The sequence below is a fragment of the Solanum tuberosum genome, unplaced genomic scaffold (genome assembly GCF_000226075.1).
Source record: "Solanum tuberosum cultivar DM 1-3 516 R44 unplaced genomic scaffold, SolTub_3.0 scf00267, whole genome shotgun sequence".
NCBI lineage: Eukaryota > Viridiplantae > Streptophyta > Magnoliopsida > Solanales > Solanaceae > Solanum > Solanum tuberosum.
The window spans coordinates 460,505-479,306 of NW_006239199.1; the positions used below are offsets into that span (position 1 = coordinate 460,505).

Consider the following 18,802-nt stretch of genomic DNA (forward strand, 5'->3'; position numbering starts at 1 on the left):
TGTTGAGAGATTCATTGACGAACACTTGTAAGGAATTCTCAAAGGTTGAGGCATGTCAAAGACACTGTTCTTAAGGATATTTCACCTGATATAGGGTGATTTGCAAACTCCTCCTCAGCATATTTTTATTGTATGGAACATGTTGATATGTCTCGTATTGGTTATATATATATATATATATATATTATTATTTTTTCTTGTGATGGAACAGAAGTAATTAAGAATGTTATCCAAACATGGAATATCTTTTTCCGCTACGAACAATCCAACATCTTCCTATGGAATCATATCAGCAAATGGAAAGACAAGTTCTCACACATTGCTGCTCGAGCGCCTCTTGCATAGTGTTGCAATATATTGTTACAACTGTGAATAGACAAGTTGAAAGGAATCAATCAGTTGGAGTGTCTAACCCGCCCCCCTCTACTTTTCTCCATTTAAATACCAGACTTTTGTCAAGATCAAGGTTCAAACTCATAACATGCGTTTAATCCACACATCATATACTACACTCTTACCACTAGACGTCTAGACCAAAGCCCTGGGGGAAACCTTGTTTAGTAACACTACTTCTTCCTCAAATTTTCTTAGTGAGCTTATGGAAAATCCATTAGGTATTAGCTGTTGAATATGTCTACAAAATTTACAATCATTTCTCTGAATAATATGTTTCTCTCCAAGGTAATATTTAAAGATCAAGTTAAAGGACTTAAGTTGACCAACTAAAACTGTGGTTTTTATATTTTATTAGCTTTTTACCCGACCATAATACATAAATATGTCATTTAACTTGGTCTCATTTACAATCATTTCTCTGAATAATATGTTTCTCTCCAAGGTAATATTACTTTCCCAAGTAATATTTGGTGGAAAATTTGGCAAATAGTGTTTGTCCATACAATTTGTCATTATTTGGCAAATAACCCAAATTCCCAAATACTAGAAAAACTAGTATTTGGGCCAAAACTCATTATTTGGGATCTTTTAAAAATTTAAATTCTACACCAAATTTTCATCTTTTGCAAAAACACCCTCTATATTAGTTGTTTGCATTGTATTACATAATTTTTTTTACGTAAACACCAAAGTAGTGATGGAATATTTAGTGAATTAAAGTGGTGATATGATTATTGATGAAAATGATGAACAATCGGTTCAGGGTAACAAATTAAAGTCATATATTTTGTCTACTTCACGATGTATGGAATGATGCTTGTAGCACTCACTCTGAACTATCATATTGCTCTAGTTTCATGGACACTATTTGTTATTTGTTGCAACGAAGATCTAATTGACTTGTAATACAAACTTATGGTTAGTTTTGATAGTTTTTAAACTTATGAGTTATGGGTATAAATCATATTTCCTAAAAAAGTGAAATATGTTTCCCAAATACTATGGCCAAACATATGGTGAAATTTCACCCAAATTTTAGCACAAATAATATTTGCCAAAAATATTTGGAAATCCATGGTCAAACGCTAGCTAAATAAGAGGTTACGGAGGACACAAATTAGAATAGGATATTAATTAAATAGTTGAGCGTTGTTGTATACTATTAGTTGTACTATTATTTGTCGTGGTATTACTATTATAGTTTCTTATCCTTAAGAGTTTGTTATTATTTATGGATTTTTTACACTTTCAATATTATTTTTTCTTGTTATGACTATTGTTTATGATGATTAATTTGATAGGTTGTCTAATGTCTATAGTATTTTGTGAGGACTTTCTCCATTTCCATAAAGCATCTCCCTATATAGCTTTGATCTGTTTTTTCGTTGATCAAAAGATCTATCAAAAACAGTCTCTTGTGATAAGATATACATACATTTTATCTTTCCTAAATTTTATTTTATGTAATTATACTGAATATGTATTGTTGTTACTTCCTCCGTCCTATTTTATATGTCACTTTTTTACTTTGCACTTGCATTAAGAAATGGTGTAACTTTACCCTTTTACCCTTATTTAATGTTTTCTTAAGTCAACTTTATAATAAATGATGAATGCATTTTCAAAATTAATTAACTACTCTATCAAGGGTATAATAAGCAAAATATGGTAATTTATGCATAAATTTTATAAAACGACAAGTACTATGGTCCAATTATTTATAGAAAGAAATGACATATAAAAAGGGACGGAGGGTGCACATAGTAACAGCTAAAGTGGAATGTATGATAAATATGGATTTAGACATCAACTGACAAGTTTTACTTTGCAATGTAGCTCAAGTAAGAATAAGAGATTGGTTCAGTGAACTTTAAAAGCACAAGATTTCTTTCAACATTATGATGTCAACCAATTGATATAAAGAAAAACTGCAATTATAAGTTCAGCACTCATGTATTGTCACACTTAGGAAATTAAACTTGTGTAAATTTTATTTATCTATTTTAAATTTTACAAGTTTTTTAAAAAATAATAATTAATATGAACATTATATTACGATATTCATATTAATTGGTATAAAGTGTTAAATTTGAGAAATGATTTGGATCAGGGGCGTATCTAGAGGGGGTGCCGTGGGTTCACGTGAACCCATGCTCCCCTCTCTAGATAATATATAGTAGTGTTATATTTTTTATAAAATATTTAAATATAGATGTGTGAATCCACGTTTAAAGTATCATATAATAATACGATGATGATTTGGTGCACCCCTCTAAGTGAGGATAGAAATTTAAATCTTATATCTATCTTGTCTTTTACTAACACCTGTCTAAGTGATTATTGATTACACTTTTGGCGTTTCAACTAATTATTCTTTTGTTTTTTTCCTTTAATCTTTCAAAATTTTCAAGTGTGTTACATTGAAAATTCCTAAAAAAATTAGCACTGTAAATTTTTTATTATAATTTAAAATCAAATGTGTATATTAAAATTTAAAACTAGTAGCATTATATGTTTTGGACCTATAATTTTAAATTTAATGGTTCATATTAAAACCTAAAAGTCAAACCGATCAAATTTATATTTAAGATACATTTTTTTGTAATTGTGCACCCATCTTGCGGAAATCCTGGATACGCCTCGATTTGGATAATAAGTAACTAATATTGAGGATAAAATAGAAAAAAATAATTATATTTTTTTGATATATTAAAAATGATAAATAAAAGTAAAAAATTATTTTTGAAATTCCGAACAAGTAAAAAAAATTGAACGAAAGGAGTAAAGCAAATGTAAATTTGTGATGTCAGACATCTCTTTGCTCTTTTCTCACAGTTTGTTTTACAACAGGGTGAAGGCATCTGTTGTTGTGGCATTTGCAATATAAATACTATTTTTTTCCTATCAATTTGTACCATTGATAATTCAAGATTTTAAAAAAATACATAAAAAAATTACGATTAAAAAAGATTTGTTTAAATTTCAAAACTCAAAAGTCACATAAATTGAATGGAAAGAATAGTACTACTTTTGTTAAATTTATATAACATTTTTTCTCTCTTTAACATCAAATTATGTAAATTTTAACCAGTAATTTAAAATGCTTTTTCATCATATTGACACAAGAAGAGTTGTAATTTATAAATACTTTTGTTTTAATTTTTAAATTATTTAAATTCAAAATATTAAGTTAATCTAATTTTATTTTGTTTGTAAAATTATTTAAATTACCTATGGATAAGCAAAAATGTCATATTAATTAATAAGAAAATGACATGTATTTTAACCTTAAAACTTCCGACAAGAAAGAGTGGACCTAGTGTGCCAATATTGCCAAATTGATGAGCCAATTTTATCATAAACATGTTTAAAGATTAAAGTCCAATAAAACAAGACATAAATGGAGTTTCACGTGAAATAAAGCTCTAGCACATTTTTTGTCCAATCAATCAAGCAAGATACATGAATTACTTTTGCAAAACTTGTCGTATTATTGTGTACCATGTGATCAGGAGGTTACGGGTTTAAACCTTGAAAATAAATTTTGACAGAATAAGGTTATGTACAATAGGCCTTTATGATCAGATCCTTTCCTGAACTCTGCACATAGTGAAAGTTTTAGTGTACCGAATTATCCTTTTTTTTTATCATGATCTTAGAGAAATGGAAAAACTAGAGGTACAAAAACACCCAACTAATAATCAAATAAATACTTCTTCATGCTACGTGTTAATATCAAATTAATGAATATATGTATTCAAATATACATATATAACTATCACTTAATCATTATTAATTAATAATTTTTTTTATTTTATTAATTTACCTAATCATAATAACTAAATTGATTTGACGTGAACACCGAATAATTAAGTTTTTACCCCATAAAGCACATGAGATCTTGTGAACTCTATGTATGAATAGGAAAAAAAGTTTAAATTAGCATATATGCATTAATTGAGTGAAAAGGTTTTACACTATCAAGTCAATTAAAAACTTAGATTTCTACTTTAATTTCTTTAATTAAATCCATCCAACTAATCTACCATATATTATACCTATGGTAGGAGGAAGACTCTTATTACATATGAAAACTGGAGGCTCTCCCTTACATAAGATTAAGGTACATAAAAATGGAAGAAGGAGAATCTACTAATATGATTAATAAGTAAAGTGAGAGACAAAATGTGTAGTGTGGAGCCTAATTAGCTTTGGATTAGTCTTTAAATATTGACATAATTTATGATTAGTTATATTATTAAATTTGTGATAATGTGCATGTATTCAATAACCACTAAATTGAGAAATTAAAAAAGAAAAGAGAAGAAGAACGTAGAGGGAAAGAATGGGGGAGACAAGGGAGAATGATTTAGGGAATTAATGGTAAAATAAAAAGTTCAATATTATATTTTTAACGGGTCGGGTTAAATGGGGTGGGTCATTGTATGTTTAAATGGATATATATTTGATTCTTATAATTTTGGTTAATAATTAAAATTTCATGTCAGCAAATTTTAATGAAAAAAATAATTAAATAGATTGAGTGACTTTCTGTGCAAAGAAGTCATAGTTGAGTGACTTTTAAGTTGAAAATGAAAGTTGAGTAACTTTCTGTGAAAAGAATTGATAGTTGAGTGACCATAAAAGTTATTAACTCTGAAATTCTTATTCAAAATTATGTACACAATTTGATTAAGAAAATTAGAATATGCATGGCATAATTAATTAATCGTCTTCTATTCACAAAATTACGCTTATATTCTCTCTTATCCAATAATAATGCTAGCCAACTAAAATGAGACAGTCAAAGCAACAGTCTCAACATCAACAGAAAAGAACTAATCGATTGTTGTTCAAGAGAGATCCTAAAGGCTAGAACAACACTCAATTATATATATATGTGACTTTTTGTTTTTTCTTTCTATTCCCCCTGATTAATTAGCCTGTTATGGTCATCAACATTGTACCAATAGCGATTCAGATTACATTCCCAAGCTAGTTTAACAAATAGTGCATGCATTAGGATTCTCTTCTATGCTATGGTGAACTTGGTAATATGTGTGCATAGGAGGAGGATAATATGGCCTATAAGCCGCTTGTGGATAAGGTAGTGATTGTGGCTGAGGATGACGTAGTTGTGGTTGTGGTTGTGGCTGTAGTTGTGCTTTCTTCATTTCTTCCTTTTTGGGTCCTTCTATTTCTTCTTCATCATCATCGTCATAGTCATAGTCATCGTCATCGTCATCGTCATCGTCTTCTTCTTCTTCCTTTTTAGGCTCTTCTTTTTTAGTTTCCTCCTTGGGTGGTTCCACTTTCTTTGCTCCCTCCTTGGGTGGTTCCTCTTTCTTTGTTTCTTCTTTGGGTGGCTCTTCCTTCCTTGGTTCTTCTTTAGGTGGCTCCTCTTTCTTGGTTTCTTCCTTCTTAGGTTCTTCTTTCTTCTCTTGCACGGGAGCTTTAGCTGGTCCTACTATGAGTATTTCTGTCCACCAAAATTTGCGCAGTCTACTCACTACGCTCACCGGATCAACCGTACCAATGACGGTTAACTTCTTACCTTTAATATCCATCGAAATCTCATCGATTCCTATAAAATTTCACCATACAATGCATTTGGTTAATCTTATGGAAGAACAAATTTTAGCTGTAAGTGTGCTTTTGAGGCTTCTTAGACCATTCCGAGCAAAAGCACGTGGATATACATACATCCGTAGCAAGAAATTTGCTTCAATTCATGCACCTAATTAACCTCCCAAAACCAAATCTACTGGAGTATATAGTACTAGTAAACATAAAAGACAATTATTTATTTTTCTCTTTCAATTAAGTGTTTAGATTTTTAAAAAATCACATAATTCGATATGATATCAGAAAAGCAAAATGTCGTGACTCTTAATCTCATTGTCATCCAAAAGAAAAGTATATTTACATGTTCGATTCATAAATAAGTAGATTCATACGTAATGAAACGTATTAAGACATAATATAATTAATAGTGTTCTTATGACATTTTAAACAACTTGTAGATGAGATAATTACAAACTTCAATATTACTTTAACTCAATTGTTCAAAATATTCATTTCACTGCCAAGGGATATAATTGTAATTCTTTAACCCCTAATCAAAAGTTTTTACTACATGTCTCAAAGAAAAAAACTTTCAACAATGTCAGCGATTTACCTAAGTAAGAGCATGTTTGAATTGACTTAAAAATCGATCAAATCTACTTTTAAGTCATTTTTAATTTTTGAAAGTGTTTGACAAAGATAAAAATTACTTAAAATAAGTTTTAAATGACTTTAAAAAGGTTTAAAACCAAAAATAGGTCTTCCCTTACTTTTTATTTTTTTACTTAAAAATTATTTAAGTTTTATTTTTTTAACTTAAAAGCTACTTTTTTTAAGTCAATTTAGACGGACTCTAAGCCTATCCGGCAAAAAATCCATATGAATTGGATCACTTTTGTTCAAGATATTGATTAGATATTTGATAGAATGCATTACTAATATATCATATTTAACATTATTTTTATACATTTTACTAAACGACGATATGGATCTCATTTATGTAATTAGGCAAAGTGATAGTACCTAGTACCTACTACCTAAAATCTGTTAGTGGGGAACAAGTTCATATGATGGTGGACCCACTTGACGTGGCGCCATGCTGGAATCAACTTAGAAATTTTTTTACTGTACTTTTTTCTTCCTCCAAATTAGTGCAAACTTAAAAACCAAATTACCACTAATACAAGAAACCTCATCTCCATTCACCTAATTATAATTATTCCCTCTCAACAAAGAGAGATTTTTTTTGAAAAATAAACAAATTCTTGAGTCGAGGGAATATTAGTAATAATCTTTTTATTATGCACAGGGTAAGAGTAAGGTTAGTATACCTCAGATCTTGCTTGTAAACTCATAATAATATATTATTATTAATATTCTGATCAAAATCAAATCATAAATATATATATGGGAATTATAAATCATTTTATTATTAAATATATAAAAATGTCTTTTTTCACTAACTAAAAGAAAAAAGTACTATCATATAAATTGAAATTACATAAAATAATATTTTCTTCAATTGATGTAACCCTATTTAATAGGCACATAATTTCTTTTTTAAAAACATTTTTTTTTGAAATTGTGATCTTAAATATATTATAATATTATATGATTACAAAAAAATCAAAAGCATGAAATATTAAATCTGGCATAACATTTTTATGAATATAAAATTTTGTAAGTACAAATAAAAGTTTCAATGAAATTATTTTCAATTTAAACAAAAAAACTGACAAAAAAAACCATGTAAATTGAAATGAATGGAATAATTAAATCAAAACACACAAAATCAATAAGTATATATTTGGATAGAGGGCAACACACAATTGGAGTATGAACCATAATAACAATAACAATAATGTATACAATGTATTTCTCATAAAATATACGCAGATCGATAAATTATTTCGATAGATCGTATACTCAAGGAAAAAACAGTTCAAAATTGACATAGCACCATCGTCTCTAAATGGTTTCAAATGGAGTACTAGATTTAACTCGTCTAGTTTTTAAGGGATTATTTGATTTGGGAACAACTTATCTGAGAATTAGTTACTCAAAAATTATTATGAACATAAAAATAACACTATAATCTTGTGATAACTGATTCGAAATAAGTTATTTCGTAATTTTATTTCAATCAAATATGAAATAAACTCATATTAATATTAATTTCAATATTGATACCTGATAGAGCGGAAACTGTCTTCAAGGCCTTTCTCTTTTCCCTGGCATCTTGTAAATCCAGTTTGATCAGAATAAGTTTCTGTATAATTTAATAATTTAACATATCAAACAAAGAGAAAACAAATTATAAGAAAAAAGTAAAAATGAACATCAGTACCCATTAGTTTACAAATTTTTAATTAAGAAAATTAATTCATGTATAGATCAGTTCAATACAAAAGATATATTAATTAACATACCCATAAATTATATTCCTAAAAAATGAAGAGGAAAAAAGAAAGTTCATAGATTGCTCTCAGTTTTCTGCTTCTGACTCAAACTCACAATCTTAAAATTGAAAAGTTGAATGCGAGAGGTGATCTAATACTAAGTAAGAATAAGAGTATAGATGAAATTTTTCGAAAAAAATAAATAAAAAGGAATAAAGAATCAAACCTTCATGGGTGAAATTAAAGAGCAATTTCTGTGAGGATGAGAATTAATATGAAGAAAATAACTAGAAAGAGGAAATAATTAAAGGAATTGAAGAAGAAATATGGTGAGAAAAAGACACTGAATATATGCAATAAAGGTACTAATAAAAGTGGTTTTTGAAGGGAGGAATACTATCAGAAAAAAATTCCGAATCAAAACAAAATATGCAGAATGAGAGTGTGAGAAAAACGTTGCAACAACTTGGAACCTTGTGTATGAGGATTCTAGGGAGGGGCGGAGTCAGAGTTTTAAGTTTTTGCTTTGAAATTTTTGCTTTTTATGTTATCGGGTTTTAGACTAAATAATTCATTTATAGTTAATGAATTTTCTATAAGTAACATTTGGATAGTTGTTACATATTTTTCATAATGTATCATATTGTATTGTATTGTATCGAACTATGTTGTTGTAATAAACACAATATTTGTATAGATTGTATCGTTCTCCGTCGTTACATAATGTCATACATCCATAATTTGAATGATAAACCTACCAGAAAAGTAAGGTACAAAGTAGAGTTAGTATGAAAAGGTAGGATAAATGATAAATTATTAAAAGGATAAGGCACAAGTATCGCTAGACTATGAACGAAATCTCAGAGACACATCTTAACTAAACTAAGGTCCTATTACGTCCCTGTATTCATTCTTTTGTAATTTTGTATACCTTTTTGACGTGGCATCCAAACATCTCCTACGTGCCTCAACTACGTGGAGTCACGGATGTGTAAGCCAAAAGGTGTATAGAATTATTCAGAGTACGAGTTCGGAGATAATAGGACCTTGGTTTAGTTAAGATGTGTCTTTGGATTTTTTATCATAATTTAGGGGGTACTTGAGTCTTATTCCATGATGAAAACATTAAGGTAACGATGCGACCACACCAAATCGGTCATTACATAAAATAGATCTTTCGTCATTACCTAACGATGAATTTAAATGATATGATACAATGAAACTTAAGTAACAATTAAAACAAACATTACAAAACTATCAATACACTACAATAGGCAACAACCTCCAAACGTGTAAGACAATTATAAAATTAAAATTAAAATTACTGAGTTCTATTAAATTCCCAGACTCCATACTAGTTCCGCCCCTAGGGTGGCGTGGGGAGTGAAGGGGGATATACATGAGGTTATGGGGATTTGTGCCTACATACATACACCTGAAATGAAAGGTGACAACATGGAGATCTTAAATTAGAGCCAGTGGCAGTGCATATATATAAAGAAATTAGTCTTTTTTAAAGGGCGGTGGAAAAAGGCCAACATGTCTATTGAAATCACAAAAATATTTTTGGTTATGTTAAGAAAAAAGAATTGGAAATTTTGAAATTTGAAATTTGACCAAAAGTCAACAAATTAAATAAACAAACTCGAATTGAGGTTTGATGGTTCTACTAGAATTGAAGAGTAATTTATGACTTAATTGAATAATTTACATGAGCTTTGATTGACTTGGGATGGATTTGGATGTTGAAGTTGATTTCTAGTTGAATTGAAAAATGAGAGTTGACCATGGTCAATATTTTGACTTCATGTTTAGGTCACGATGAGTTTCGAATAAATTTTATTTGTACTGTTACGTTCGTATTTGATATTTTAATAATGTTTTGAACATAAATAATATTAATTTAAGAATGACCTCTAAAATGTGTTTTGATTGAATTAATAGGTATGTACCGTGATTTCAGAATCATAACAATAAATATCGTTGAATTCTAAAGTCATATGAGAAATTTACAACTCTTTATTGAAGAGATTTTTGGATATTTTCAACATATTATGAGTTTTAGAGCTCAAAAAGTGGACAATTTTTTAGGGTAAAAAATCCAATATTTGGTACTTTTCCCATGTTAACATTAGTTAGTTTTCATTTTTACTCGTGAATTTATTGAAGAAAGGGACGGTTTAACCATAGAAGTTATGAAAATGAAAAATGTGGATTTAAATATCAAATCGTAGATGAAATTAAATATTTTTTTAGATTTGGGACTTATGGACTTGGGTTACCTTATTTCGTGATAAAACTTCAATATTAGCTTCGAGGACTGGCGTTGATTTTTAGTTGACTTTTTGATCGATGTTTTGTATAGCAATATGAGTGTCTGTAAACTTGTATGCCTATGTAGATGCGTATGTCTCATGCACCGACCTCAACAGGTGCAACTGAAACCTTATGTCACACTTGACCCTGAGTCGCGACCTCATTTTCAATGGGCTTTTTTTCTTTGCCCAATTTTCTCTGAGGTGAGTTATCGGTCCAAAGTGTTTTAGAACCATAACACTTGTATCCCTTCTGATTAACCATAACTAACCTTTTTCCTTCGACGCCTTACCTTTTGGGAACTTTGAGTATGGGTCGAATTTTAGGTGCATTTTTATGGGATTGAAAGTATTATATTTGGAATTGAAAGAGAAAAGAAGAAAACATGAATTCGAATGAGTATATTTTTATGAGTTAAATGAATTACGTGGATATATATCAAGTTTAAAAAGGATAACAAGCATATTTATGACTCAATTTCCGGGAGTTCATCCGATTGGAGCGTATAGTTATTAAGTTTTAGGGGAATTTTCGCATATAGCCACTCAAAATAATTTGATTATGCTCTATAACTATAGTTTGCTAATTACGATTCGTAGCTACATGTTAGAGAGAGGAGAGAGGCGAGCGAGAGAGGGCAGAATGTAGAGATGTGAATTGTATATGTATATCAATTAGATAATTGTATATATGTAACTAGTATGTATATGTATCAATGATTGTATTTGTATATATACATACAATTTGTATTCGTATACAATTGAATGAAGTTTAAATATTTGTATTTGTATATCCAGTCTATCTCTCGCTTTATACAAACACAAATTATACAAATACATTAGTTGATATTGAAGAAAAATTAGTGGTATCAAAATATGTTAAATTGGTACATTCATAGCAGATATAATCTAACTTTCGATGACAAATACTTTAGTCAAACATAAATTGTTTTTTTTTTCAAAAGCATTTTTTTAAAAGCCATTTTAAAAAAGTTCTTCTAGAAATAAGTCGTTTTTAACAGCAATGTCAAACATGCTCTAAGTGTTTGACAAATCAATAAAAATGTTTTTAAATGGAAGTAGAAGTAGTTTTTCTGTTATTGGGAAGAAACTAAAAAATTCTGTTTTTTAAAGAAAGCAGAAACAAAAAAAAATAAAAAAATCTCAAGACTAAAATATCTTTTTCATATACACATATTCACCAATATATTTCTTATTAATTAATTAGCATATTTCATAAGTTTGGTTAAATTTTATTTTAAAAAATTAAAATTAAAATTCATGAACTTAACGCTAATTACTTAATAAGAGATATATCGATAAATATGTATATATGAAAGAGATATTTTAGTCTTCAAAAAAATAATTTTCTGCTTCTGCTTTTTTTTAAGAAACAGAAATTTTTAACTTCTTCCCAACGGCACAAAAATTGCTTTTGCTTTCATCTAAAAACAGTTTTAAGGATTTGCCGAACACTTAATTTTTCAAAAAAAGTATTTTTTTCTAAAAAAAATATGTTTGGCCTCCCAATAGCAATGTCGAGTTCTTATCAAAATAGCTTGGCATTGCTGTGCAGATACAATTAAGTAAGGTGAAGCAAGTGCTGAAAAATATCAAAGCTAAATATTAAAAGTAATTCAAGAAAGAGATAGTGACTCATATATGAAGAGCTATTATGCATCACACATGAAGAGCTAAAAATGTTTTTTTAAAACATACAAATGTACAAATAAACATAGTAATAATCATCAAGAAGAAAATTATAGAGGCATTACACATTAGACCTTCTTAAATTGTCTAAAAAAGCTTATAGGTGTCGAAAATTCATAAGGAAATTGACTTGTAACTAATTTACTTGATTTTGTTGAGGCCTTTAGCTATCCTTTGATCCTTTCTAGAAGGTGGTATTGATTGTTAGGTGCTCTTTAATGTGTACTGTTGCTTTCTTAGTTAGGTAAGTTTCAGAATTTATGAAAAAAATATCAACATAAATATCTACAAAATAATATTGTGTAGTATTACTATGTAAATATCTTGTGTACAATGATACAAGAAAATGATCAATAAATATAAAGCTTCTATGAAACTAAATAACTTTCGATATATATTATTGGAACTAAGTAGAGATATTAATAAAAAAATTAAATAGTTAATGAATTTAATATAACTTGCCAAATAAATATATCAACTTGTAATTTTTATATATTATGATTTAATTTAACTTTGATTTGATTTCTCTTATTATTTATTTATTTTTAATATTCTATTTTTTTATTTGACCTACAAATTAGCTTAATTCATATTGCTCAAATTCCACCGGATCAGACATTGTATTAAATTAGATTTTCTTAACCCGATTCTATTAAATTACAGATGGTGCAAGGTTGATCCAACGAACTTAGCTCATATTAATAATTATAGGGAAAAATGATAAATATACCCCTCGAACTATCGTAAATGATATGCAGATATCCTCCGTCATATTTTTGGGACATTGGTGCCCCTAGAAATATATATACCCTTTATACTAACGGACATATACGTGTCATAATCTTATCCACCGACCTTCTATTTATCAAATATCGGATCGACGGATAAAATTGCGCCACGTGTCCCTATTTATTAATCTTCCGTTAGAGTGAATGACATATATGCTCTAATTTTTGGACGATCGGGGCCAAAGTCACCGATATCCCAAAAGTATGATGGAGGATTTTACATATCATTTACGATAATTTGAAAGTATATTTATTCTTTTTCCCATAATTATATAACTAATTCATATATTATTAATACTCGTATAACTTAAAAGGGACAAACATCTCCTTAGATCTTAAGCTTTTCCGTTGACCCCTCGTAAAATAATGGTAGCTTTTGATCCTTTCTCTCGCCATGTTCACACATAACAAAACATCTACACTATTTCTCACCTCTAAATTCGAAATTGTGATTTTTTATCGATCCTTAAGCTTAAATTTTGTTCAATTCTCCTTGTTAATCAATGATCAATTTCCTTCATTTTTTGTAGATTGAAGAAAAAAATTGGGATTAATGGGTAATCAAGGTCAGGATATGTCAATGGCAATCTACAAAAACTCGAATTTCACCGGAGGTTGCTTGGAAATCCGATTGTTTTACGTACGTATAACGCCATGCGCGGTTGATACCGTACCGGACCACCTTATACTCCGCCACCTCCGCCGTGAGATGGGAGTAACGTTAGAGATCAACAGTTCGCGTATTCCGGCTACTGATACAGCCATCATAACCCTCCGACGTGATCGGGTTGATAAGGAATCGTCGGAGGTAACGTATGTGAGCACGGATAGCGTTAGGGTTTCAGGGCCGGTGGAATTTGAGGTACATGAGAATGAAAAGGAACTAATACTTTGTGGGTCGTTGGAGAGAGTAGAGACAACGTGGGCTAATGGTAATGTTTTAGAGAATGATTCGAGGAGTGGATGGAGCATGGATTGTTACACAACAGCATCATTTGGGAATGATGGATCAGCTTTTTTTCAGCCTAAATTTGGGGTTTCTTCGCCATCAATTGAGGTATACATAGCGGGTTGTTGTTCAGGTGTCCCTGTGATTCTATCAAAGACAATTCAGGTCAGCCCGAGAAGGAAGTTGCCTAGACAGGGCATGTTGGATGCAATTCCAGAGGATGAGGAGGTTGCGAAGGAGCAGGGAAGCTCGAATGGATTCGGACGACAAATAAAACCATTGGTAATGCAATTATACCTTTTATCCACCTTTTCCGTGATCATAAAGAAAAGAGGGATAACATAACTCTATTTAGATGAAGTTAGTAATGCTATTGCTGTGGGAAGGTTCACCATTAGATGGAGTAGCAAGTAATTTCACTAATGTGGAATAATTCCGTCTTAAATTGTTGTTGTGTTTTACCCGGGTGACTAAAATCTAGTGATGTAGATCTTATGAAGAAAACTAAAATTTAGTAATGTAGCACTTCTGATATGAAGATAAAGTAGAGCTATACAAACCTTTAGTAGGGAACAACAGCTTAAGGTACATATGAATTGACAAGGCTTGGCTTGACCTTGTGTGCTCAATGTGCAAAAAACATGGATCTCTTGTGCTTTACACCCATAATGTCAAACTTAATTTGGAACAACGCTTTTGACATAGACAAAAAAGAAAGAAGCTGTTGCATTAACTTTATGTTTCTTCAAACGACACCACTGACTACTACCTCCTCCACAAGTTTGAGCAAGTCTATGTTGTTAAGCATCAGATAGCATTTTTTCGTCCAAGTGACCAGTCTCACATCTTTCAGTTTCACCTGCTCTAAGACCAAAAAGTGATGCAGTAAGGGGTCAAATACCTTAAGAAATGCTTATTGCATAAGCACTTAAATGGAAACATTATGTGAGAAGACACAATCATGAAGATTGCTTACAAAGCATTAAAAGATATTTCTTAGGTTACTTGTATTTTTGTGCGAACAGAGATACATGGACACGTGGCTTGTTTGATATATGCCATGGATGACTCGTTCGACTCATATAGACACTTTTACATGGATTTAACATTTCTTGGTGTAGTGTCACAACAAATGATGGAATAGTGAAGCACTACTCAAGAATTTGAGATGCTCAAACAATACTTGTTTGAGAAGTACATGTCTCTTCACTCGGCCAAGATCAAGTTTTTTTGAAATGGGAAGATGATGGTAATAGCATAGAGAGAAATTAGCTATTCTTTGGTTAAGAAAACAAATTTCTATAGTAAGATTAACACAGAACAGCCCATTATTCCTCATCCCCACCTTCATACGATGTGATTATCCTGAGTTATACATTGTTTATATAGTAACTTAATTGGACTTTGGAGTTCTACCACCTCCCAATCCTAAAAATTCTTCCTGAATCTCAAATCCCAAAAAAACTTCTCCAATTTGTAAAGTTTTAACTTTTAACCCATTGGATTGTCATCTCCTTTGGGCATGAAATTCTGAATATGTTTGGGAAAGTAATGCTTATATACACCACTTGTGGCTCCCAAAACTAACCCTCCTTCCATCCCATCCCATCCCAAACCTTGAAAGACATATTTGCACTATATTCTTTCCATCAGTTACGTACTGCTCCACAAACCGCATCCATAAGGCAAAGTGATACTTTTGTTCTTCATCCCCCTTTAGCGATTCCCTATTTATCCACTATCCCCTCCTATCAAAAAGCTTGTTCTCCGGATCCAAATCTCCCTAACCATTTACCCAATAAAGCTTCGTTGAACGCCCTTAGATCTTAAACCTCATGTCCACCCTAGCAGTACGAGTCGTGAAGATCTACCACCTTACCAAGTGAAACTTCTTTGTCTCGTTTGATGAACCCATAGGAAGTTTCTTTGAAGTCTTTTCATGTAGTAGGGATACTCTATACCATGCTCTTAATACAAACTTTTTCCCCGCTTTGGACAAGTATCTTTTTTGATATCCTGCAAGCTTTTTCTCAACCCTTTGTAGTACCATATTCCAACTTGTTCGATCTTTGTTTGAAGTACCTAGTGGCAAGCCAAGCTAAGTGGTGGGAAGAGCTCCAAATTTGATATTTGTTTGAAGCACCTAGTGGCAAGCCACGATAAGTGGTGGGAAGAGATCTAATTCTACAATTGACACAGTGCTAAAACCTTTATATCCTCCACCTCTTCAATTGGTATGATCCCATATTTTCTAAGGTTGATCTTTAAGCTTTACACTACCTAAAACCATGTTAAGCACATATCGCAGGTGTTCCAATTGGATCCTGTCAACATCATAAAAAGCCAATGTGTCATCCACAAACAATAGATGTGAAACCTTGATGACACTATTTCCACCACCGCACCAGAGGAACCCGGCAAGTACCTACATGCTCAATACCTCTATAACTAGAATGAGCAAAATGGGAGATAAGGGATCTCCTTGCTTATGCCCTGTCGAACTTCTGAAAAAACTGCACAAGTTGCCCTCACAAGGACTAAGTACCTATCAGTAGAAAAACAATGTTTGATCCATCTAACTCCACATCCCATCTTCACTATTATGATGTCCGGGAACTCCTAGTTTACATGTCATAGGCCTTTTTGTGGTCCAACTTGCACAAAATGACATAACTCCTTACTTTTCTCTAGAATCAAACGCTTCATTAGCCATCAACACTGCGTTTAGTGTTTGTCTTCCCTTTACAAAAGCATTTTGTGAAGTGGATACGGTTTTGTCCTAGACCCTCTTATGTTCTTCTAAAATGCTTGTCAGTGGAACCTTTGATAAGCAGACAGTAATCTGTCCCTTATCCTAAAAGCTGAACACATTATAACTTAAAAAATTTACGCTGCTTTAGATTTGAGAGAGATTTTTTCATTTCCATCTCTCTCTTGCGCTCTCTATTTCTTTTCCATTCTCATCTCTCCCCGAGTCTCTAATTGAGCTTCTGTGTTTCTCTTTCTTCTCATTCCATCTCATGTTATTTTTTCTTATGGTTGTCTCTTCCTTCACGATTAAGTTTTAAGTACCCTTAATTTCTTATTGACTAATTGATGTCGACATAGTTTAATGATCGATAATTATGTCCTCATGAAAAAGTAGTTTTTGAGTGCTGATCAAATGACAGTTTAGTTTACCTGTTTTAAGAAATGACAATTAGTTTGCTTACAATTACTGCATGTTTTAGCAGACCACAGAGGATATGGATGATTATGAGGTGGAGCAGAAAGCTGGATATGGATTCTATTCAGACGACATGTACCCTGGTGAAGATGGTCAGCTCACCTGGTTCAACGCAGGAGTGAGGGTTGGTCTGCTGATCAAATGACAATTTCTTATTGACTAATTGATGTCGACATAGTTGAATGATCGATAATTATGTCCTCATGAAAAAGTAGTTTTTGACTGCTGATCAAATGACAATTTCTTATTTGACTAATTGATGTCGACATAGTTGAATGATCGATAATTATGTCCTCATGAAAAAGTAGTTTTTGACTGCTGATCAAATGACAATTTCTTATTTGACTAATTGATGTCGACATAGTTGAATGATCGATAATTATGTCCTCATGAAAAAGTAGTTTTTGAGTGCTGATCAAATGACAGTTTAGTTTACCTGTTTTAAGAAATGACAATTAGTTTGCTTACAATTACTGCATGTTTTAGCAGACCACAGAGGATATGGATGATTATGAGGTGGAGCAGAAAGCTGGATATGGATTCTATTCAGACGACATGTACCCTGGTGAAGATGGTCAGCTCACCTGGTTCAACGCAGGAGTGAGGGTTGGTGTTGGGATAGGCCTCGGGATGTGTGTTGGTGTTGGAATTGGGGTGGGACTACTTATGCGTTCATATCAGGCAACCACTAGGAATCTGCGGAGGAGGTTTTTCTAGGCTTCTAACTTTCAGTCATAGTGAAATGGACTTCTTGACTGGATTCTAACTATTGGAAAAAGGACCTTTATGGTCATTAAAGTAGTGTCTCATCTTAGTGGGCAGCAGGCAAAGGGAGACACCTAGTGCTGCAGCTGAAGAGTGGTTACATAATTATTAGGTGGTGTGAGGCTGTAAGGCAATTCATATCCTTGTACAGAAGCTGCAGAAGACATTCATCCAAGGATCATCTGTGTTGACTGTTGAGTGTATACAAAAGCCCCAGGCCGAAAAATCCATGTTAATGTGTTCATATGCTGTATTTAAACTGAATATCTTGTATACATGTCCTTTTTTTTCTGGGTTGGTTTAATGCATCAGCTTTGTTGTTAGTGTGTGCTGAGGTTTGTTATTAAGGTTAAGGCTTTAGAGAGTTGACATTCGTCCTACAATTTTGGTAGTTGCAATAGGTGCTTCGGCATAACAAATTTAGTTTGTAAAAGTATTTGGCAAATTGTTTCTATAACAGCTTGTTTTGGAGGGTTGTAGCATATTGTTGTACAAATGTATTGTGTTGTATTGTTTTGTATTATTTTGATGAATGCATTGTTTTTTGTCGTTACATATTGTGACCCATCAGCAATTTGAAGAACTCTAAATGACAAGGAAAGGAAATGAGAAAATAAGGTAATGGTGTCATCATCAAATATATCGTTACACTAATTGAATTTTTTTTATGATTGCACAATGATGATTTA

The 18,802-nt window shown here is 31.4% G+C and overlaps 2 protein-coding genes across 2 annotated transcripts; one reads left to right on the forward strand and one right to left on the reverse strand.

Moving 5' to 3' along the window:
- Positions 1-5,133: 5,133 nt before the first annotated feature.
- Positions 5,134-8,849, reverse strand: LOC102598091 (glutamic acid-rich protein-like). The gene is made up of 3 exons (XM_006358594.2): positions 8,587-8,849; positions 8,152-8,230; positions 5,134-5,980 (listed from the first exon to the last, which is right to left on the reverse strand). The coding sequence occupies exons 1-3, from the start codon at positions 8,590-8,592 to the stop codon at positions 5,397-5,399; spliced, it is 669 nt and encodes a 222-aa protein (XP_006358656.1). The 5' UTR covers positions 8,593-8,849; the 3' UTR covers positions 5,134-5,396.
- Positions 8,850-13,548: 4,699 nt separating this feature from the next.
- Positions 13,549-18,635, forward strand: LOC102606242 (uncharacterized protein At1g01500). The gene is made up of 2 exons (XM_015314042.1): positions 13,549-14,404; positions 17,835-18,635. Exons 1-2 carry the CDS (start codon positions 13,727-13,729, stop codon positions 18,063-18,065), a joined length of 909 nt encoding a protein of 302 aa, XP_015169528.1. The 5' UTR covers positions 13,549-13,726; the 3' UTR covers positions 18,066-18,635.
- Positions 18,636-18,802: the final 167 nt, after the last annotated feature.